Genomic DNA, 19215 nt, shown 5'->3' with positions numbered 1-19215 from the left:
GGCAATACCTCCTCCACGTTGTTTACCGGACTCTGCTGGGGGGGGGTGGGGGGGGTTGTAACTGTACACTGGATTATCGACAACCTTACTTGGTCCCAAGTAATAATAAAGTTTTCATTCATTCATTCACTCTGGATCTTGTAAATCCAGTAGCAATACACACGATTGTTAACACATTGACGACCAGCGTCCCGCGCCGATTTATAGGCCAGAGGACCGAGCGTTGTCAACAAACCGATGTACTTTCTAACAGCTATATATATACTTTATACTTTATAGTATTGCTATCTGTCCATTCTCATTGTCACTTGAGTGCATAAACCGTGCCTTCATAATGGCTTAAAGAAAATAAAAATCCATCGGTTGGTTGTCATTTTATAGCGCCGTGAATATAAGGTTTAGCGCAGTTTTCGCCTAGTCTTTTTTCTGGGGAGCTAGATAATAGGCTAAAGTCTAGTCACGTTATATCAAACGCCATTTCTGCTGTATATATACGAATGAAATAAAACAAACTGCGTAGCATCCGGACTATTACAGAGCATCTATGGATGAAATGGGGGCGGTGGGGGACGCCGATCACTATTATTGATTAGCAATACAGTGTGTGTTCACGTAGCCATTTTCACTGATCGATCACGTTGCGTTTTAAAACAATGTCCAATCCGGCTGTAATTTGGGTGAATAGTATCCTACCGTCAGCCCATGTAATCGCCGGCAGCATTTCGTCATTAGTCATCGGAATCTGGTAGATCGATATGTCCATTGGTTGATCATAAATCCCATTATTCCAGGCTGAAATCTGCGTTCGGTAACGGGATCAAAGATGGAGTATGTTCGGCTGGGACCGAGGCTCATATGAAACGCCCACAGACGGTACAACATTTTTTTTTTCAATCGCCCTCAATGATACTGCAGTGGAGCGATGGCGCCCCTAAGCGGATCTGGCCGGTATTGCATGTTTCGAAAATCAAATATGCGGGTAGGTCCTGCAAGTCGATCGGGGACGTTAATAGCGTTATTAATATGGAATAAAACGATAACAACTTGCCACGAGTTAACTTGTGGCTCTGGTCCACAACGCATGGCACCGAAACACGAGTTAACTCGTGGCTGGTCCCTATTGTGTTAAGGGGATGCAGACCAGAGAAAGGCGTTTGTCTTGTTTACATCATCAGGGTCCCCCATTTTCAATTCATAGTGACATTTATGACATACACAACATACATGACATTTATGACATAGGGACATACATGCCTTACAGGTATATAGTAATAGTACTGTTACATTTGTCACATATACGATATGCAAATATACAGTACTGTTACCCAGAGATCCTAACAGTAAATATATACATATGATGAGGAGGAGACTGTACATTAGGAGGGGGTGAGTGGGTGGTAAAAAAATATATACAAACGGTGGGGAGGAGACTGTCCATTGTTGTTGTGGCATAATTGCTAAACGTGTTTAGTCCCTTGTTTGTATGATAACAAGCCGTTTAGTTCATGGTTCAAAGTAATGGGAGCTAGCTCGCCATCAATCAGAAGCTAGCCACAAGACTTGCATTCATGCTCTCCAGCACACCGCCTCCCTGCCTGGCACAACAACCACAACAGTAGGGTCTATAGTCACAGTCAGGACAGTAGGCTCTACAAGTAGGCTCCCTTAAAACGCTAACGCTATTAAAAAATATATATACAGTGGAGGTTAAAATAAGAATATGACTTGGCCAGAAAAAAAGTTCAGTCGGGAGATTTTTTTTTGCTTTAATCCCTGTCTCTACCTCTGTTTTAAATTTCTTTTGTATTATCTTTTTCCCCCTCCTTTTTCCGTTTTTCTCCCATCCCAATGTTAAGTCGTTATGCCAATTCCCAATCCCCTACCTGGTCGTTGCGCATTCTACCCCCTATCGTCGGTCTGGGAGGGCGGAGACTATCACATGCTTCCTCCGACACATGTGTAGCCAGCCCACCGCTTCTTTTCACCTGGCAGCGCAGACTCTCACTGGGAGAGTGTAACGTGTGGAAGGTCACACTACCTCTCCCAGATCCTTCCCTTGCTGTGCAGGCGCCCCGACCGAACTGTAGGAGTCGCTGTTTACAACGACCAGGACCCACCCTCGCCGGGTTTCCCACCCGCTAACACTGCCAATTGTGTCAGTATGGACGGTCGGCCAAGCCGGAGGCACCACAGCTGGATTCGGTCCCACTGTCTCTGTGGTGGTAGACAGACGCTTAGTCCGCTGCGCTACCCGGCCGCCCTCTACCTCTGTTTTTACAATGCCAATAATTTATCGTTGGGCTCTCAAACCCCTACCCTAGTCTTTCTTTTTCTCATTCTCATCCCTCTTTCCCCTCAACTTTCTTTCTTTCTACCTCCCAGCTCCCACACACAATCTATCTCTCTCTCTTTTAAACTCCTAACAGGTGGGGGGCCCAGGAATGGGCCGTCATGCCCATGCGTGGAACGCACGAAAGTCACAGCACTTTGCGAGCATCTAGCGGCCTCGGGCTGCATTTTCTTGCTGAACTTATAAATATACCCATTGAAAGATCTATTTGTTGCCGTTCGAACGCCACCTCACTCGACCAAATCCGTGCCTCAGTTCTCGAGTTACATGACGATATGTCAGGCGAGCGTCTTTTTACCCGCCGCGCGTCAGATGACCACCCCGGACTCTAGCCGCTCCAGAACTGCCAATCATCCACTGGTGGCGAAAATGATTGTTAGCGTTGTAGCCAACAAGTGTAGGTTTCCAACGATACCCCACATGGGGGAGTGCGAATAAGGAAACTAGGTGACTTCAGAATGCACTGCGGTGGATGAGGAAATGGACTTTGGAGAGCTTTTTCTTTTGTCGTCGGTTTTACTTGGACGTCTCTCAAAGACTCATTTCTCAACGGATTTTTATAGAATTTGGACCTGTACTACATAAGACTTCAGGCTATGGAACCAGTGTTTCCAGCTTATACCTATTTTTTGTTAATATTTTTTATTTGTATATTGCAACCACTACAGAAAAATGTGAGTACACAAGTTCAACTCAAGTTCAAACCTCTGTTACTCTATTTCATTAGCACTAAAAGTGATTTCCCTTTTTTGCATTAGTAACTTCAGAATGTTATCTTTCAAAAGAGACCAGGCTCATGCATGTGCTATAAGTATAAAGCTAAGCTTTGCAAAAAAAAGTATGCAGTCCTCAAATTCAAGTAAAAGAAAATTGCCACTTTTCTGGGTGCTTGTTAAGAGGTTAACTATATCACACACAGCCTCTCACTCAATGTACGCCTTTTGTCCGTTTTACGATGCGAATTTGGACGCCTTGTATTGTGATATTTAACGTGAAAATGTATTTGTTACTGTATGTGCCTACTGTTCCCCACCTCTCTCTCGCCCCCTGTGTTGCTGAACACACTCACACCAGTTCCTGATATTCTTTGTCGTTAGCCTCTTCTTCCACTCCTCAAGTCAAGTCACCTCAAGTTGTCTGGCTGCCATGGATAATAATTTTTCTTATTGTGAAATGTCATGCGATGGTTAAACCACCAAGCTTAAGATACCTTCCCCACACGGGGTCACTTTCAGCCTTGTACCTGTAGTCTCTCTCTCCTGTACCTGTAGTCTCTCTCCTGTACCGCTGTAGTCTCTCTCTCCTGTACCTGTAGTCTCTCTCCTGTACCGCTGTAGACTCTCTCTCCTGTACCTGTAGTCTCTCTCTCCTGTACCTGTAGACTCTCTCCTGTACCTGTAGACTCTCTCTCCTGTACCTGTAGACTCTCTCTCCTGTACCTGTAGTCTCTCTCTCCTGTACCTGTAGACTCTCTCTCCTGTACCTGTAGTCTCTCTCCTGTACCTGTAGACTCTCTCTCCTGTACCTGTAGTCTCTCTCTCCTGTACCTGTAGACTCTCTCCTGTACCTGTAGACTCTCTCTCCTGTACCTGTAGACTCTCTCCTGTACCTGTAGTCTCTCTCTCCTGTACCTGTAGACTCTCTCTCCTGTACCTGTAGTCTCTCCTGTACCTGTAGACTCTCTCCTGTACCTGTAGACTCTCTCTCCTGTACCTGTAGTCTCTCTCTCCTGTACCTGTAGACTCCTGTACCTGTAGTCTCTCTCTCCTGTACCTGTAGACTCTCTCTCCTGTACCTGTAGTCTCTCTCTCCTGTACCTGTAGTCTCTCTCTCCTGTACCTGTAGTCTCTCTCTCCTGTACCTGTAGACTCTCTCCTGTACCTGTAGTCTCTCTCTCCTGTACCTGTAGTCTCTCTCCTGTACCTGTAGACTCTCCTGTACCTGTAGACTCTCTCTCCTGTACCTGTAGTCTCTCTCTCCTGTAGTCTCTCTCTCCTGTACCTGTAGACTCTCTCCTGTACCTGTAGACTCTCCTGTACCTGTAGACTCTCTCTCCTGTACCTGTAGTCTCTCTCCTGTACCTGTAGTCTCTCTCTCCTGTACCTGTAGACTCTCTCTCCTGTACCTGTAGACTCTCTCTCCTGTACCTGTAGACTCTCTCCTGTACCTGTAGTCTCTCTCTCCTGTACCTGTAGTCTCTCTCTCCTGTACCTGTAGACTCTCTCTCCTGTACCTGTAGTCTCTCTCTCCTGTACCTGTAGACTCTCCTGTACCTGTAGACTCTCTCTCCTGTACCTGTAGACTCTCTCCTGTACCTGTAGTCTCTCTCCTGTACCTGTAGTCTCTCTCCTGTACCTGTAGTCTCTCTCTCCTGTAGTCTCTCTCTCCTGTACCTGTAGACTCTCTCTCCTGTACCTGTAGACTCTCTCCTGTACCTGTAGTCTCTCTCCTGTACCTGTAGTCTCTCTCCTGTACCTGTAGACTCTCTCTCCTGTACCTGTAGACTCTCTCTCCTGTACCTGTAGTCTCAATCCTGTACCTGTAGACTCTCCTGTACCTGTAGACTCTCTCTCCTGTACCTGTAGTCTCTCTCTCCTGTACCTGTAGTCTCTCTCCTGTACCTGTAGTCTCTCTCTCCTGTACCTGTAGTCTCTCTCTCCTGTACCTGTAGACTCTCTCCTGTACCTGTAGTCTCTCTCTCCTGTACCTGTAGTCTCTCTCTCCTGTACCGCTGTAGACTCTCTCTCCTGTACCTGTAGTCTCTCTCCTGTACCTGTAGTCTCTCTCCTGTACCTGTAGACTCTCTCTCCTGTACCTGTAGTCTCTCTCTCCTGTACCTGTAGTCTCTCTCCTGTACCTGTAGTCTCTCTCTCCTGTACCTGTAGACTCTCTCCTGTACCTGTAGTCTCTCTCCTGTACCTGTAGTCTCTCCTGTACCTGTAGACTCTCTCTCCTGTACCTGTAGTCTCTCTCTCCTGTACCTGTAGTCTCTCTCCTGTACCTGTAGTCTCTCTCTCCTGTACCTGTAGACTCTCTCTCCTGTACCTGTAGTCTCTCTCTCCTGTACCTGTAGTCTCTCTCCTGTACCTGTAGTCTCTCTCTCCTGTACCTGTAGACTCTCTCTCCTGTACCTGTAGACTCTCTCCTGTACCTGTAGTCTCTCTCCTGTACCTGTAGTCTCTCTCTCCTGTACCTGTAGTCTCTCTCTCCTGTACCTGTAGTCTCTCTCCTGTACCTGTAGTCTCTCTCCTGTACCTGTAGTCTCTCTCCTGTACCTGTAGACTCTCTCTCCTGTACCTGTAGTCTCTCTCCTGTACCGCTGTAGACTCTCTCTCCTGTAGACTGGCTGTGATGATGCTCCCCTCCTCTGCCTCCCCTCCTCTCCTCTGTGGTCACCCTCTGGTCCTCTGCCTCCCCTCCTCTCCTCTGTGGTCACCCTCTGGTCCTCTGCCTCCCCTCCTCTCCTCTGTGGTCACCCTCTGGTCCTCTGCCTCCCCTCCTCTCCTCTGTGGTCACCCTCCTCTCCTCTGCCTCCCCTCCTCTCCTCTGTGGTCACCCTCCTCTCCTCTGCCTCCCCTCCTCTCCTCTGTGGTCACCCTCCTCTCCTCTGCCTCCCCTCCTCTCCTCTGCCTCCCCTCCTCTCCTCTGTGGTCACCCTCTGGTCCTCTGCCTCCCCTCCTCTCCTCTGTGGTCACCCTCTGGTCCTCTGCCTCCCCTCCTCTCCTCTGTGGTCACCCTCTGGTCCTCTGCCTCCCCTCCTCTCCTCTGTGGTCACCCTCTGGTCCTCTGCCTCCCCTCCTCTCCTCTGTGGTCACCCTCTGGTCCTCTGCCTCCCCTCCTCTCCTCTGTGGTCACCCTCTGCCTCCTCTGCCTCCCCTCCTCTCCTCTGCCTCCCCTCCTCTCCTCTGTGGTCACCCTCTGGTCCTCTGCCTCCCCTCCTCTCCTCTGTGGTCACCCTCTGCCTCCTCTGCCTCCCCTCCTCTCCTCTGCCTCCCCTCCTCTCCTCTGTGGTCACCCTCTGGTCCTCTGCCTCCCCTCCTCTCCTCTGTGGTCACCCTCTGGTCCTCTGCCTCCCCTCCTCTCCTCTGTGGTCACCCTCTGCCTCCTCTGCCTCCCCTCCTCTCAGCATGCCGGAGCTCCAGAAGCTGCAGCAGCTGAAGGACGAGACCGGGGAGCTGTCGTCTGCCGACGAGAAGCGCTACCGGGCCCTGAAGCGCACGGCCGAGAGGGAGCTGCTCATGGTGAGGAGGCCAGGGCTTCATTAGAGGGAGCTGCTCATGGTGAGGAGGCCAGGGCTTCATTAGAGGGAGCTGCTCATGGTGAGGAGGCCAGGGCTTCATTAGAGGGAGCTGCTCATGGTGAGGAGGCCAGGGCTTCATTAGAGGGAGCTGCTCATGGTGAGGAGGCCAGGGCTTCATTAGAGGGAGCTGCTCATGGTGAGGAGGCCAGGGCTTCATTAGAGGGAGCTGCTCATGGTGAGGAGGCCAGGGCTTCATTAGAGGGAGCTGCTCATGGTGAGGAGGCCAGGGCTTCATTAGAGGGAGCTGCTCATGGTGAGGAGGCCAGGGCTTCATTAGAGGGAGCTGCTCATGGTGAGGAGGCCAGGGCTTCATTAGAGGGAGCTGCTCATGGTGAGGAGGCCAGGGCTTCATTAGAGGGAGCTGCTCATGGTGAGGAGGCCAGGGCTTCATTAGAGGGAGCTGCTCATGGTGAGGAGGCCAGGGCTTCATTAGAGGGAGCTGCTCATGGTGAGGAGGCCAGGGCTTCATTAGAGGGAGCTGCTCATGGTGAGGAGGCCAGGGCTTCATTAGAGGGAGCTGCTCATGGTGAGGAGGCCAGGGCTTCATTAGAGGGAGCTGCTCATGGTGAGGAGGCCAGGGCTTCATTAGAGGGAGCTGCTCATGGTGAGGAGGCCAGGGCTTCATTAGAGGGAGCTGCTCATGGTGAGGAGGCCAGGGCTTCATTAGAGGGAGCTGCTCATGGTGAGGAGGCCAGGGCTTCATTAGAGGGAGCTGCTCATGGTGAGGAGGCCAGGGCTTCATTAGAGGGAGCTGCTCATGGTGAGGAGGCCAGGGCTTCATTAGAGGGAGCTGCTCATGGTGAGGAGGCCAGGGCTTCATTAGAGGGAGCTGCTCATGGTGAGGAGGCCAGGGCTTCATTAGAGGGAGCTGCTCATGGTGAGGAGGCCAGGGCTTCATTAGAGGGAGCTGCTCATGGTGAGGAGGCCAGGGCTTCATTAGAGGGAGCTGCTCATGGTGAGGAGGCCAGGGCTTCATTAGAGGGAGCTGCTCATGGTGAGGAGGCCAGGGCTTCATTAGAGGGAGCTGCTCATGGTGAGGAGGCCAGGGCTTCATTAGAGGGAGCTGCTCATGGTGAGGAGGCCAGGGCTTCATTAGAGGGAGCTGCTCATGGTGAGGAGGCCAGGGCTTCATTAGCTTCTCATTGGCTGTTGACCAATGGCTCCAAATGATTGTTTGATGGTTCCCCTGCCACTCACCCACTCGCATACATTCATAAACATTGTGTCTATGCAGTTCTTATACAGTAAAGAACACCCTCGAGAGAGTTATGGCCTTTATAAAAAGGTTCTTATACAACAGTAATGAACATTTATAAATAATTACTAATTTAAGTATATCAGTTGGAGAACAAATATTCTCTTAACACACCATTAACAAACAGTAATGCGTTTACAACAATGTCCATTCAGGGCAAAATGCTCTTCAGATGAAGAGACGGCACTCGAATCTTAATATTAATAAATAGAAGTGGAGCTAAACAACATCCTTATGTTCAAAACTATGAAGGATTAAACGGAGCCGGAGAGCGCGCTCCCTTCCCAACCCTGAAGGGCTGTCTTTTATTCCACTCTAATGTTGACTTGTGGAAACAATCTCTCTTCCCCCCCCCCCCCCCCCCAGAATGCCGACGTGATCTGCTGTACCTGTGTGGGGGCTGGGGACCCCCGTCTGGCCAAGATGCAGTTCCGCTCCATCCTGATTGACGAGAGCACCCAGGCCACCGAGCCGGAGTGCATGGTGCCCGTGGTGCTGGGAGCCAAACAGGTAGGCCCTCGCACCGAGCCGGAGTGCATGGTGCCCGTGGTGCTGGGAGCCAAACAGGTAGGCCCTCGCACCGAGCCGGAGTGCATGGTGCCCGTGGTGCTGGGAGCCAAACAGGTAGACCCTCGCACCGAGCCGGAGTGCATGGTGCCCGTGGTGCTGGGAGCCAAACAGGTAGGCCCTCGCACCGAGCCGGAGTGCATGGTGCCCGTGGTGCTGGGAGCCAAACGGGTAGGCCCTCGCACCGAGCCGGAGTGCATGGTGCCCGTGGTGCTGGGAGCCAAACAGGTAGGCCCTCGCACCGAGCCGGAGTGCATGGTGCCCGTGGTGCTGGGAGCCAAACAGGTAGGCCCTCGCACCGAGCCGGAGTGCATGGTGCCCGTGGTGCTGGGAGCCAAACAGGTAGGCCCTCGCACCGAGCCGGAGTGCATGGTGCCCGTGGTGCTGGGAGCCAAACAGGTAGGCCCTCGCACCGAGCCGGAGTGCATGGTGCCCGTGGTGCTGGGAGCCAAACAGGTAGGCCCTCGCACCGAGCCGGAGTGCATGGTGCCCGTGGTGCTGGGAGCCAAACAGGTAGGCCCTCGCACCGAGCCGGAGTGCATGGTGCCCGTGGTGCTGGGAGCCAAACAGGTAGGCCCTCGCACCGAGCCGGAGTGCATGGTGCCCGTGGTGCTGGGAGCCAAACAGGTAGGCCCTCGCACCGAGCCGGAGTGCATGGTGCCCGTGGTGCTGGGAGCCAAACAGGTAGGCCCTCGCACCGGGCCACGGAACCGTGACAACCAGCTGTGAATTTGTTTATTTAGTTGTTGTTGTTGTAGTAGTTTTTCTTACCATGATCAATGTGGGGTATATTATATTTATTATTTATATTATATAGGGATGCACCGAAAATTCGGCCACCGAAAATTATCGGCAGAAAATGGTTAAAAAGGCTCTTTTGGCCGAAAGGGTTTTATCACAGAAAATATGACCGAATGTCAAATAACGTGTTGTTGTGATGACATAATCAAAACGCGACTACAGACATAGCATGCGCAACGTGTAACGTGAGCAGCTTGGCAGCTCTTCCTGCGTTCTACAGCCTGTGATAACTAACTCCTCTTGGGAGTAGGGATGCCCCCCGAAACCCGGTTCTAAACTAAATTAGAAAAAACCGGAGTATTGATAAGCTCCGACGTTAACGGTACTGTTATCGGTAGTCTCTAGGAGCGGATTAGCTACGGAGCTAACAGTGTACCATCCATCTGCGACGCAACGGTGGCAGCAACACTTGAAACGGAGTAACGTTAACGGTATGTCGAGTTCATACTACACTACACTACACGTATGAACTCGACATAACGTTAGCGTTACTCCGTTTCCATGAAGTGTTTAATTAGCAGCAATCTGTTGTTGAAAATTTTACGTTAAACCAAAATGGAAACGCGAGGACAGGAAGCGTCTACCTTAATGATAAGCAAGCAGTGCAAAAATGCGGAAGCATTCGTCACCGCACGCCACTACGGTAAAGCGCCTTTCTTTTCAGGCCCGCTTTGGGAGCTGTCGCGCGGAAATAGGCTGTCTATTGCCATTCTCTTTGACAAACTCTAACCTTAACCAGCTCCTTAACAGCGCCTAAACTTAACCGTTCTAACCTTAACCAACTCCGAAACAATGCCTAACCTTAACCTTAACCTTAACCATGCCTAACCTTAACCATAGAAATTATATTGCCATTCTCTTTGACAAACTCTAACCTTAACCAGCTCCTTAACAGCGCCTAAACTTAACCGTTCTAACCTTAACCAACTCCGAAACAATGCCTAACCTTAACCTTAACCTTAACCATGCCTAACCTTAACCGGCGAAAGAATACATGTTAAAAAAAAAAATCACGTTAAAAAAAAAATATTCGATGGGATTCGAACTCGCCAGCAAACGAGCCATAGGATCCACAGCCATGTAGTCTTGCCAATTGAGCTATTTCTAGATACTGAATAAGGGGCGGTGACTTATATATATTGAGCTCCGCTCGTGTCGAACCAAGGCGGGATCTCATGCGCATGCGCGGGCACCTCGCGCGAGCACGCCGCCGGCGCACGCACGCACCTGAGCGAGCACGCCGCCGCCGGTGCACGCACGGGCGCTGGGCGGCGGAAAATGAAAGGCGCATTACCGCACGACACTACGGTAGAATGCTTCCGCATTCTTGCACTGCTTGCTTATCATTAAGGAAAACGCGGACAGGAAGCCGTCATGAATCGTTGTAGTCATATTGTAGTCTTTTAGTCTTAACTAAAGGATTTTAACAAAATAAAAAGCAGCAGCACTATTGCATAACTGAGTCATGTTTGCTATGTATTTCTTTCTTTAGGGGAGTAGGACATTTGTTTCACAGTTTTAGCATGATGTTTTATAGATGGATCATGGCTAGGTGAAACACAGGTTTTTGTTTTTAACAGGGGGGTTTGATTTGATTGAAGTTTATTTCAAATATGCAACACAACAAACAAACATCAAGTACATCAACACCTCTCGTGTGTGTGTGTGTGTGTGTGTGTGTGTCTTTATGCAGATCTTTATGCAGTTTTAAAGCACCTTGGCTTTGTTCTGAATGCACTTGTTGTAGTTATCCTACAGAGAAAAGAAAATGCACTTGACTTTAATGCACATTTTGTTGTATGCAAAGAGAAAATGTTTAAATTGTACAATCTTTCAGCAGTCAGAATTAATGTATGCATTCAAAAGTGCTGAATAAATGTTTTATGGGCCCATAATAGTGATTATTAATATTATTTAAGTAAAGTTTTGCCATAATCATGTCTTTTGCCATAATCAGGTAGCCAAAAAAAAAAGATACATTATATATATATTCATATTAATTTTCGGCATTCGGTTTTCGGCCAACTGTTTACTATTTTCGGTATCGGTTTCGGCCAAGAATTTCCATTCGGTGCATCCCTAATATTATATACCTTCTTGAAGAGTTTGATCTGTAGATGAATAATACGGTGTATGGAACTTTCTTAAAGGGGCACTAAGGTGCTTAGCAACGGTTGTTAATATGTTTGGAGGGTCAAGAGAACACTTGGGATTAGGGTTGCACGATACCAGAAATGTATAGCGATACCCAGCCATTAAAAATGGTCCAATATTTTATTTTATTAGTGATCTATACTTTTAGAATATCTTGGAGCTGCTCATAGTGGAGTCTGGGCATAGTTTCGTTTTGTTTTCCAAAAGTGAGGAATGGGAGGGGCTGAGCCCAAAACACTCTCTATATATATATATATATATATATATATATTAGGGGTGTAACGGTACGTGTATTCGTCCCACAAATTTACGGTACGGCCGTCACGGTGCGGTACGTGAAGCCATATGAAGAATACGCCCCACAGCGCAAACACACGAGTCCCACATGCAGGCACGAGAACCGCGCGCGGCACACCGGGTCCCTGGCTTCAGTTCAGAGCGGCGAAAGTGCACGGAGGAGAAAGGCACATTTACATTGGAACAGCTGCAGGGTCATTACATTTGACAGTTTTCTTTCGTTTTCTTGTTCGCCCAATAACGTTAACCAAATGAAACCAATGGAAAGAAACACACGCGCGCCAACAAACGCATCAACATTCTCCCCGGCCGGACTCACAGGCACAATCGAATAAAAGAAAGAAACATACTTTTCCGGACAGATCATCTGAGCTCCACTGTTTAAATCCAAATAATCCTCTGCCATTGTTGTAATATGTCATCTGTTCTCTAGTATTCAGTCTCGTCGTGAAGTTAAATTCTCTCTAGAAGTGAAACTGAAACTTAGCAACGATAAGTTGTTAAAGGGGCAGTAGGCAAGTGGATGCCTGAACACAGAATGACACCAGTATCACTGACTACCACGGCAAGCCTATAGAAAATTATTCTATTTAATAATAATAATTATAATAATAATCATAAATATAATATATAAAAAAATATATATATATATTAACACACACTGTGCCAGCCATGCGGTGCGCCTTACCCCCCTTGAATGCCACCACCCACTTCAATGATGGAGCTCTCATATTTGCAAACGCATAAACTGTCTTAAATTATGGCTATGTGTCTAATCTGGCTGTCGTTTATCAATGACTTATTTGCAGTCAACATTGTCGAAACGGATTGTTTTTTAATCTGTTCATTTCCGTTTTATACCATTTAGAAAAACGCATGTTTTTTTTTAAGTTTCAGGAAAATATAAAGATTCTGTGATAATCGCCCTTTACTGGAATATTCTGGAATACACAAAACGTCATTGTTCGGCCTATTTATGAATCGTTTTCAAATAAACACTCGATTATCGATAGTATATGTGTACTTATGCACGCTATAGAAGCGAGCTGAAAAATCTATTCTCATTTCCTGATCAGCACACACACACACATAGGGCACACGTTGATATCTCTGTGAAAAAAGCTCTGATTATCCTAAGACTGGTAAAAATAGATTCCTTACCTCAGATCAGATGTTCTCTAAAAAGATTATTCCAATTCCTGATCGCCATTCCAAATATCGATCGCGTTTATTGATCCAACGCTGGGTACTGGAAATATGTATTCCACGCTGTTCTGGTGGTGGGCAATGAATCTGATCCTCTCGGGTGACTTGCCCGAGAAGTAAAATGAGGAAGCAGGATTCCCCCCCCCATGTTCATTCAATCCATTCCAAAGGGGTGCAGTACCACAGGGATTGATGAAATATGAATTACATTCGCTAATAATACAAAAAAAATATATCTCGTCGCTGGCACTCAAAGTGTTAACCCTTTCTCTGCCGATGACGTGTTAAGACGTCATTCCTCGCCATGCGTAATCTGCCAATGACGTTTTACAGCGTCTTTGAGATCAATATTTCAAATTTCTGTCATGGTATTCATATTTCACCCACGGATCCTTGACGGGTGCTGTAGATCTCTGCTCAACTCTCCAACGCTTCAATACCGCCACCTGGTGGCCGATCGGCGAGTTGCAACCGGATGTTGATAATTGCGACGCCGGTGTTTCCCCTATTCCGTCCGGCCACTCGCTATCGCTCGCGGGACTCCATCTTGACACACTGGACATCGATCCGTTGCCATAACTCAATAAACAACATTATTTGGACGTATATAGTATTATACAACCTGGAAATGGATCGCATAGATGAACATCCCATAATAGCGATCTTTTTGCTCCACGCTCATCACCCAACGGTAAGAGGAGACGGGTGAGTTTCAGCGTTTTTGATTATTATTAACCATACAAACTGCTCTGATCTATATATCACCCATACTACATGAATCATTTAACGTCAGTCATTGCATTATAGTTATAGCCCTGCAAAGAAGGGGAACATCTCCATAGACTTACAGTGCTGGCAGAGAGGCTACAAGGATGAGAATAAGCTCCGGCAGATAAAGGGTTAATAATAATTATTATAAATATTTTTTTTCTGTTGTACCGAACTTGTACCGAACCGTGGCCCCAATACCGAGGTACGTACCGAACCGTGGCTTCTGTGTACCGTTACACCCCTAATATATATATATATATATATATATATGCCATTACTTTTCCTGATGTTTCATGTTGCCGCGGTATCGTTTTAGAACCGGTATCAAAGTCAAAATCTTGGTATCGTGACGACACTACTTGGGGATCCGTCAACGGGACCTTTCTCCAAGTGTAATGTTTGATACTTGACTGACTACCTATGAAACCCTCCACTCCTCTCTTCCTCCAGCTCATCCTGGTGGGCGACCACTGCCAGCTGGGCCCCGTGGTGATGTGCAAGAAGGCGGCCAAGGCCGGTCTGTCCCAGTCCCTGTTCGAGCGCCTGGTGGTCCTGGGCATCCGGCCCATCCGCCTGCAGGTCCAGTACCGCATGCACCCCGCCCTCAGCGCCTTCCCCTCCAACATCTTCTACGAGGGCTCCCTGCAGAACGGAGTCACCGCCGGTTAGTGGACTTTGGACTGGCTTTTACCTGGTGCATTGTCAACATTTAATCAATGAATGCTGGGGGCACAATAGGCACAATGTATATCAGACATGTCTTTGTTTAGTCAATTACGGTATACGCTTTCTACTTTATTTTTTTTCGATCAAATCTTTTATCAATTTTTTAGTTTTTTAAACAATACAAGACACAACACAATACGGTAATAATAATTATAAACAACAATAATAGACAGGACTTCACATGACAATAACCGTAGTAATAATATTAACACAAAATGATAATAAATTGGACTAACAAAATAATAAAACGGAGTATAAATTAAATAAATCGCCACTTAAATTCAATGTAAGGAGTAGGACTTAACCCCTTACTGTATAGTGGACCTCCTGAGCACCCTTCAGATCCGGCAGCCACGGATCTCAACCCGGAGGGCCCACAGTCCGGCGAGCCAGAGCACCACGCGTCTTTGATGCCTCGACCCGCAGAGACCCCGAACCGCGGCCCCCCCCCCGGCCCGAGCCCACAACCACCAGATCCACAGCCAGAGGGACCCGAAACATATATAATTAAATATATAAGCAAAAACCAAATCAAATACAAAAAAACAAAGAAAAATAACAGACATGAACACTCGCTCGTCATATGCGTTCTTTTAACTTTTCCACCGCAGCCAACCAGATTGCGATATTGGCTTCATTAACACCTATGACACGTGCAGTGGAAATCTCTAGATAAATAACATCAAGATAGGTGAGAATCCATACCTTCGGACATAACTTATCTGGTTGTATCCAACGTGAAGCAATCAACTTTTTGGCAGCCGTAAGGCCGGCCAAAATGAGTCTCTTTACATGTACAGAGGTCGGCAATTGAGAAACATCATTTAACAATAATACAGAAGGCAAGGTTGGTATGGTCAAAGAGAAAATCTCTGATAGCTGAGAGGTAACATTTTCCCAGAAGATCTCAACAGGAGGGCACTCCCAGTACATATGCATTTATGTTCCAATGGCACCGTTTGGACACAAGGTACATCGAGAGTCGGGTCTGAGATCCATTAGGTTCAATCGCCTGGGGGTCAAATAAGTCCTATGAACAAAATGTCGATGAATCTGTTGGTGATCTGGGTTGCGTGATGATAGCCTAATATTTTCCCAGACTGCATCCCAATCAAAATCTATATCCAACTCGGGGATATCCTTTCTCCAAATCGTATCTAGGGGTAGGTCCTTATATGAGGACATGAGTAAGTGGCGATAAAAGTCAGAGACGAAGCCTCTCGATGTCTCCCTGTCATAAAATAATTTGTGAAACCGGTGTCGCTCTAGTGGAACGTCCCATGGAACGCCATGAGCCTTCAGAGCTGCTCTCATTTGTAAAGAAAAGAAAATGGACTTTCCGGGGAGATCACATCCGTTGGATAGATCCTGGAAAGATCGGAGACCAGAGTCATCAAAGATATCCCCCAATGTATGGATGCCTCTCCCTTCCCATCTAGGGTATCTAATGGGTTGTTGTCCAATAAGGAGTAAATTGTTATTGAATAGGGGGGAATGCATGTGCCATTTATGGCGGTTAGTGCACGCTTTCTGGGTGTCACGCCAAATCTGGATCACATGTGTGATAAGAGGGCCAAATCGTAATTTGCATTGCTTAATTGAAATGTTGGTATACATAATATCCTGAAGTCTATAAGGGGTCACTATCTGCTCCTCCAATGGTCGCCAGGACACGGCTGCCTGAGCGCCTTCGCAGTCTCATTGAGTGGAAGGAAGGCTGATTTTGGTTGATCTTAAATCCAGATAGACTGCAAAAATCATCTATTACTTGGAGAAGATGAGGTAGAGAGACGGCGGGGTTCTGCATAAATAGGAGTACGTCATCTGCGTATAAGCTGATATGGTGATGTGTGCCCTTAATTGACACAGGGGATATAATCTGGTATTGTTTTATGTACTGAGCTAGAGGTTCGAGTGATAAAGCAAAGAGTCCGGGACTAAGAGGACAACCCTGTCTAGAAGAGCGCGAGACAGAAGAGTGGTGAGCAGAGTTTCCCTGTTAAGATCATGGCCGAAGGCCCTGTGTAGAGAACTTTGATCATGTGAATGAACCCCTCACCTAACTCCATCCTTCTAAGGACTGCCCACAAATATGACCACTCCAATCTGTCAAAGGCCTTCATCGCGTCTAAGGACATGACAGCTGTAGGGGTTGCGACATCCTTGCTGGCATCAATCACGTGCAGTAACAGTCTGATATTATCCGTGACCTCTTATGAAGCCAGTCTGATCGGGGTTAAATCGGGGTTAAATAGAGATGTCATATGCTTTTGAAGTCTGATGGCTAGCACCTTAGCATATAGCTTGAGATTGGCTCCGAGGAGACTTAATAATAATAATAATAACTTTATTTGTATAGCACTTTTCATACAGAGGTTGCAGTTCAAAGTGCTTCACAACAGTAAAAAATACAGGCATAAGCAGGCATAAAAAAGATAGACAGGTAGCAAGGTATGGCAAATCAGTGTTTCATATTAGGATCTAGCATCCCAATAGGCTCTCCACTTACAGTTTTCAGTAACACAAATAATAAAAATTGTTTAAAAATTATTCAGTTTAAAAATAGTCTAAAAATTATAAAATAGAACGGACATAAAAAATACAGGCATGAGCGAGCATAGCAAGGTATGGTAAATCACGGTGTTTCACATTAGGATCTAGCATCCTAATAGGCTCTCTATTCAGTAATACAATTAATCAGTGTTTCACATTTGGATCTAGCAAATAATAAAAATAGTTTAAAATGATTCAGTTTAAAAATAGTCATCAGTAAGAAGTAAAAAGTGCAATAACCGACACATGAATTTGATAGGCAGTGTATAAGAGTAGGCAGGGTAAGAATAGTGCAGGTAAATACAAGTTGTCAGGATATCCCTGATGTTTCCTCTTGCCACTAGGTGGTAGCAGATATCTATCAGTGAAATGGCTGAGCAAAGAGATAGGTTTTAAGCTGTCTTTTAAAGGAAAACTCCAACATTTTGGGAAATTAGCTTATTTAACATCTTCCCTGGAGTTAGACAAGAAGATACATACCTTTTTTGTCTCTGTGCGTGCATTTAGCTTTGGGAACAGTCGCTCCATTAGCGTAGCTTAGCTTCATCACTGGAAGTGGGGGAGATCCGGAGCTTCATCACTGGAAGTGGGGAGATCCGGAGCCTGACGTTCCCTTACACTGTATACAGTCACGAAATACACTCCAAATACAACTCCAAAACGTTCATGTAAACATGTTGTGACCTGTGTATTCACCACGTGGAGAAATAAAAAATAATTGAATTAGACAATTACGTTTTATAAGCAAATATTCTCGGAACAATTTTTTGCCTAACCACTCCTCTCTCTCGTCGTGATTGTTGACATTCTCATTTATTCAAAGGATCCGAACCGATTGAAGTTTATGGATACCATGACTTAAAATCCTCTTACCTTGACGATTAAAAGCCTCCCCAATTTAGAAAACAGTAATCCAATGGCTGGTATTGTTATACCGGACGCTCTGAGCTAACCGGAGCTAACACAGATCAGGATGGTAAAGCATATATGACTTCCTTTCTGGGGTTTTCAAAATAAAAGTGCAACGTTTATAGCAGCGGAAAACGTTTATTTTGTACATTATCTAACGTTAACACGAACCTAAACTAACTTTAGGTTAGTTGTAACGTTAGTTTAGGTTCGTGTATGTAAGGAGAAGGACCTTAAAGTCAATTCTAAATGTTACAGGAAGCCAGTGTAAAGCAGCTAAGACTGGACTAATGTGCTCTCTCCTTTTGGTTCTAGTTAGCAGTTGGGCTGCAGAGTTTTGGATTAGCTGAAGCCTCTCTGTGGTTTTCTTAGGGAGACCTGTGAAAAGTGCATTACAGTAGTCTAACCGGCTAGATATGAATGCATGAATTAGCTTCTCAGCATCGTTCTGATTAATAAATGGTCGTACTTTTGCTATATTTCTGAGATGGAAGAACGATGTTTTCGTCACTTTGCTAATATGAGAATTGAAGTTCAGTTCTGAATCTATGATAACCCCAAGACTAGTGACCTCAGATTTGATCCAAGGGGTTAGTCCCCCCAGGTTCTTTATTAATGTTTCTTTTTTAGTTTTGGAGCCGATAATTAGAATTTCAGTTTTGTTCTCGTTTAGTTTCAGGAAGTTCTTACTCATCCATTTATTTATTGCCAGTAAGCAGTCTGTAATGGTACTAATTGCTGTATCATTTGGTTCAGCAGATATGTACAGTTGTGTATCATCCGCATAGCTATGGAAATCTACATTATGTTCTCTGATGATATCACCCAGCGGTAACATGTAAAGGGAGAAGAGTAAAGGACCTAAGCAACTCCCTTGTGCAACTCTATAGTTGTTGTCGTATATATCAGACATGTGATCTCCTAGTTTAACACTTTCACTGCCACACATGAGATATCTCGGGTTTATTAATATGTGGTTGAAAGCCACTCACGAGATTTCCCGGATTTCTTTTTTTTTTTTTTTGCGATCTGAAATCATATTGCATCACGCGAGCCTACCCGAGTATACCCGAGCGGCGCCGGCGATCATATGTGGAAAAAAGCGCCCCCTATCGTCTCCCAGATGACATAAGGGATTTTGGAATGGACTCAATGAAAATGGATGGGGAAAAAAATCCGGTACTCCACATTTTCCAGTCCACTGATGCAGCCGGAGTACCAGCGTTCATTCAGGGGGCTCTGAGCCCCGCGGATTCATGTACTGCACTGTACACACGTTGGATCAATACACTTATCGATTTTTTCGAATGGTGATCAGGAATTTGA

General features: G+C 46.5%; 1 protein-coding gene across 1 annotated transcript in view; it reads left to right on the top strand.

Annotated features, from left to right (window-relative positions):
- The window catches only part of LOC311225308 (regulator of nonsense transcripts 1-like), a 112710-nt gene that overhangs the window by 51292 nt on the left and 42203 nt on the right, over positions 1 to 19215 (top strand). Inside the window, exons 13-15 of the mRNA XM_084310533.1 lie at positions 6477 to 6591; positions 8272 to 8415; positions 14152 to 14365. Coding sequence (XP_084166659.1) covers positions 6477 to 6591; positions 8272 to 8415; positions 14152 to 14365 — 473 coding nt within the window. The remainder of the gene's footprint in view (positions 1 to 6476; positions 6592 to 8271; positions 8416 to 14151; positions 14366 to 19215) is intronic.

This window comes from Notolepis coatsorum (genome assembly GCF_963971535.1).
Source record: "Notolepis coatsorum genome assembly, chromosome: 3".
NCBI classification, from domain to species: domain Eukaryota; kingdom Metazoa; phylum Chordata; class Actinopteri; order Aulopiformes; family Paralepididae; genus Notolepis; species Notolepis coatsorum.
Note: the sequence above shows the minus strand (reverse complement) of the source record. Positions and strands in the feature narration are given on the sequence as shown.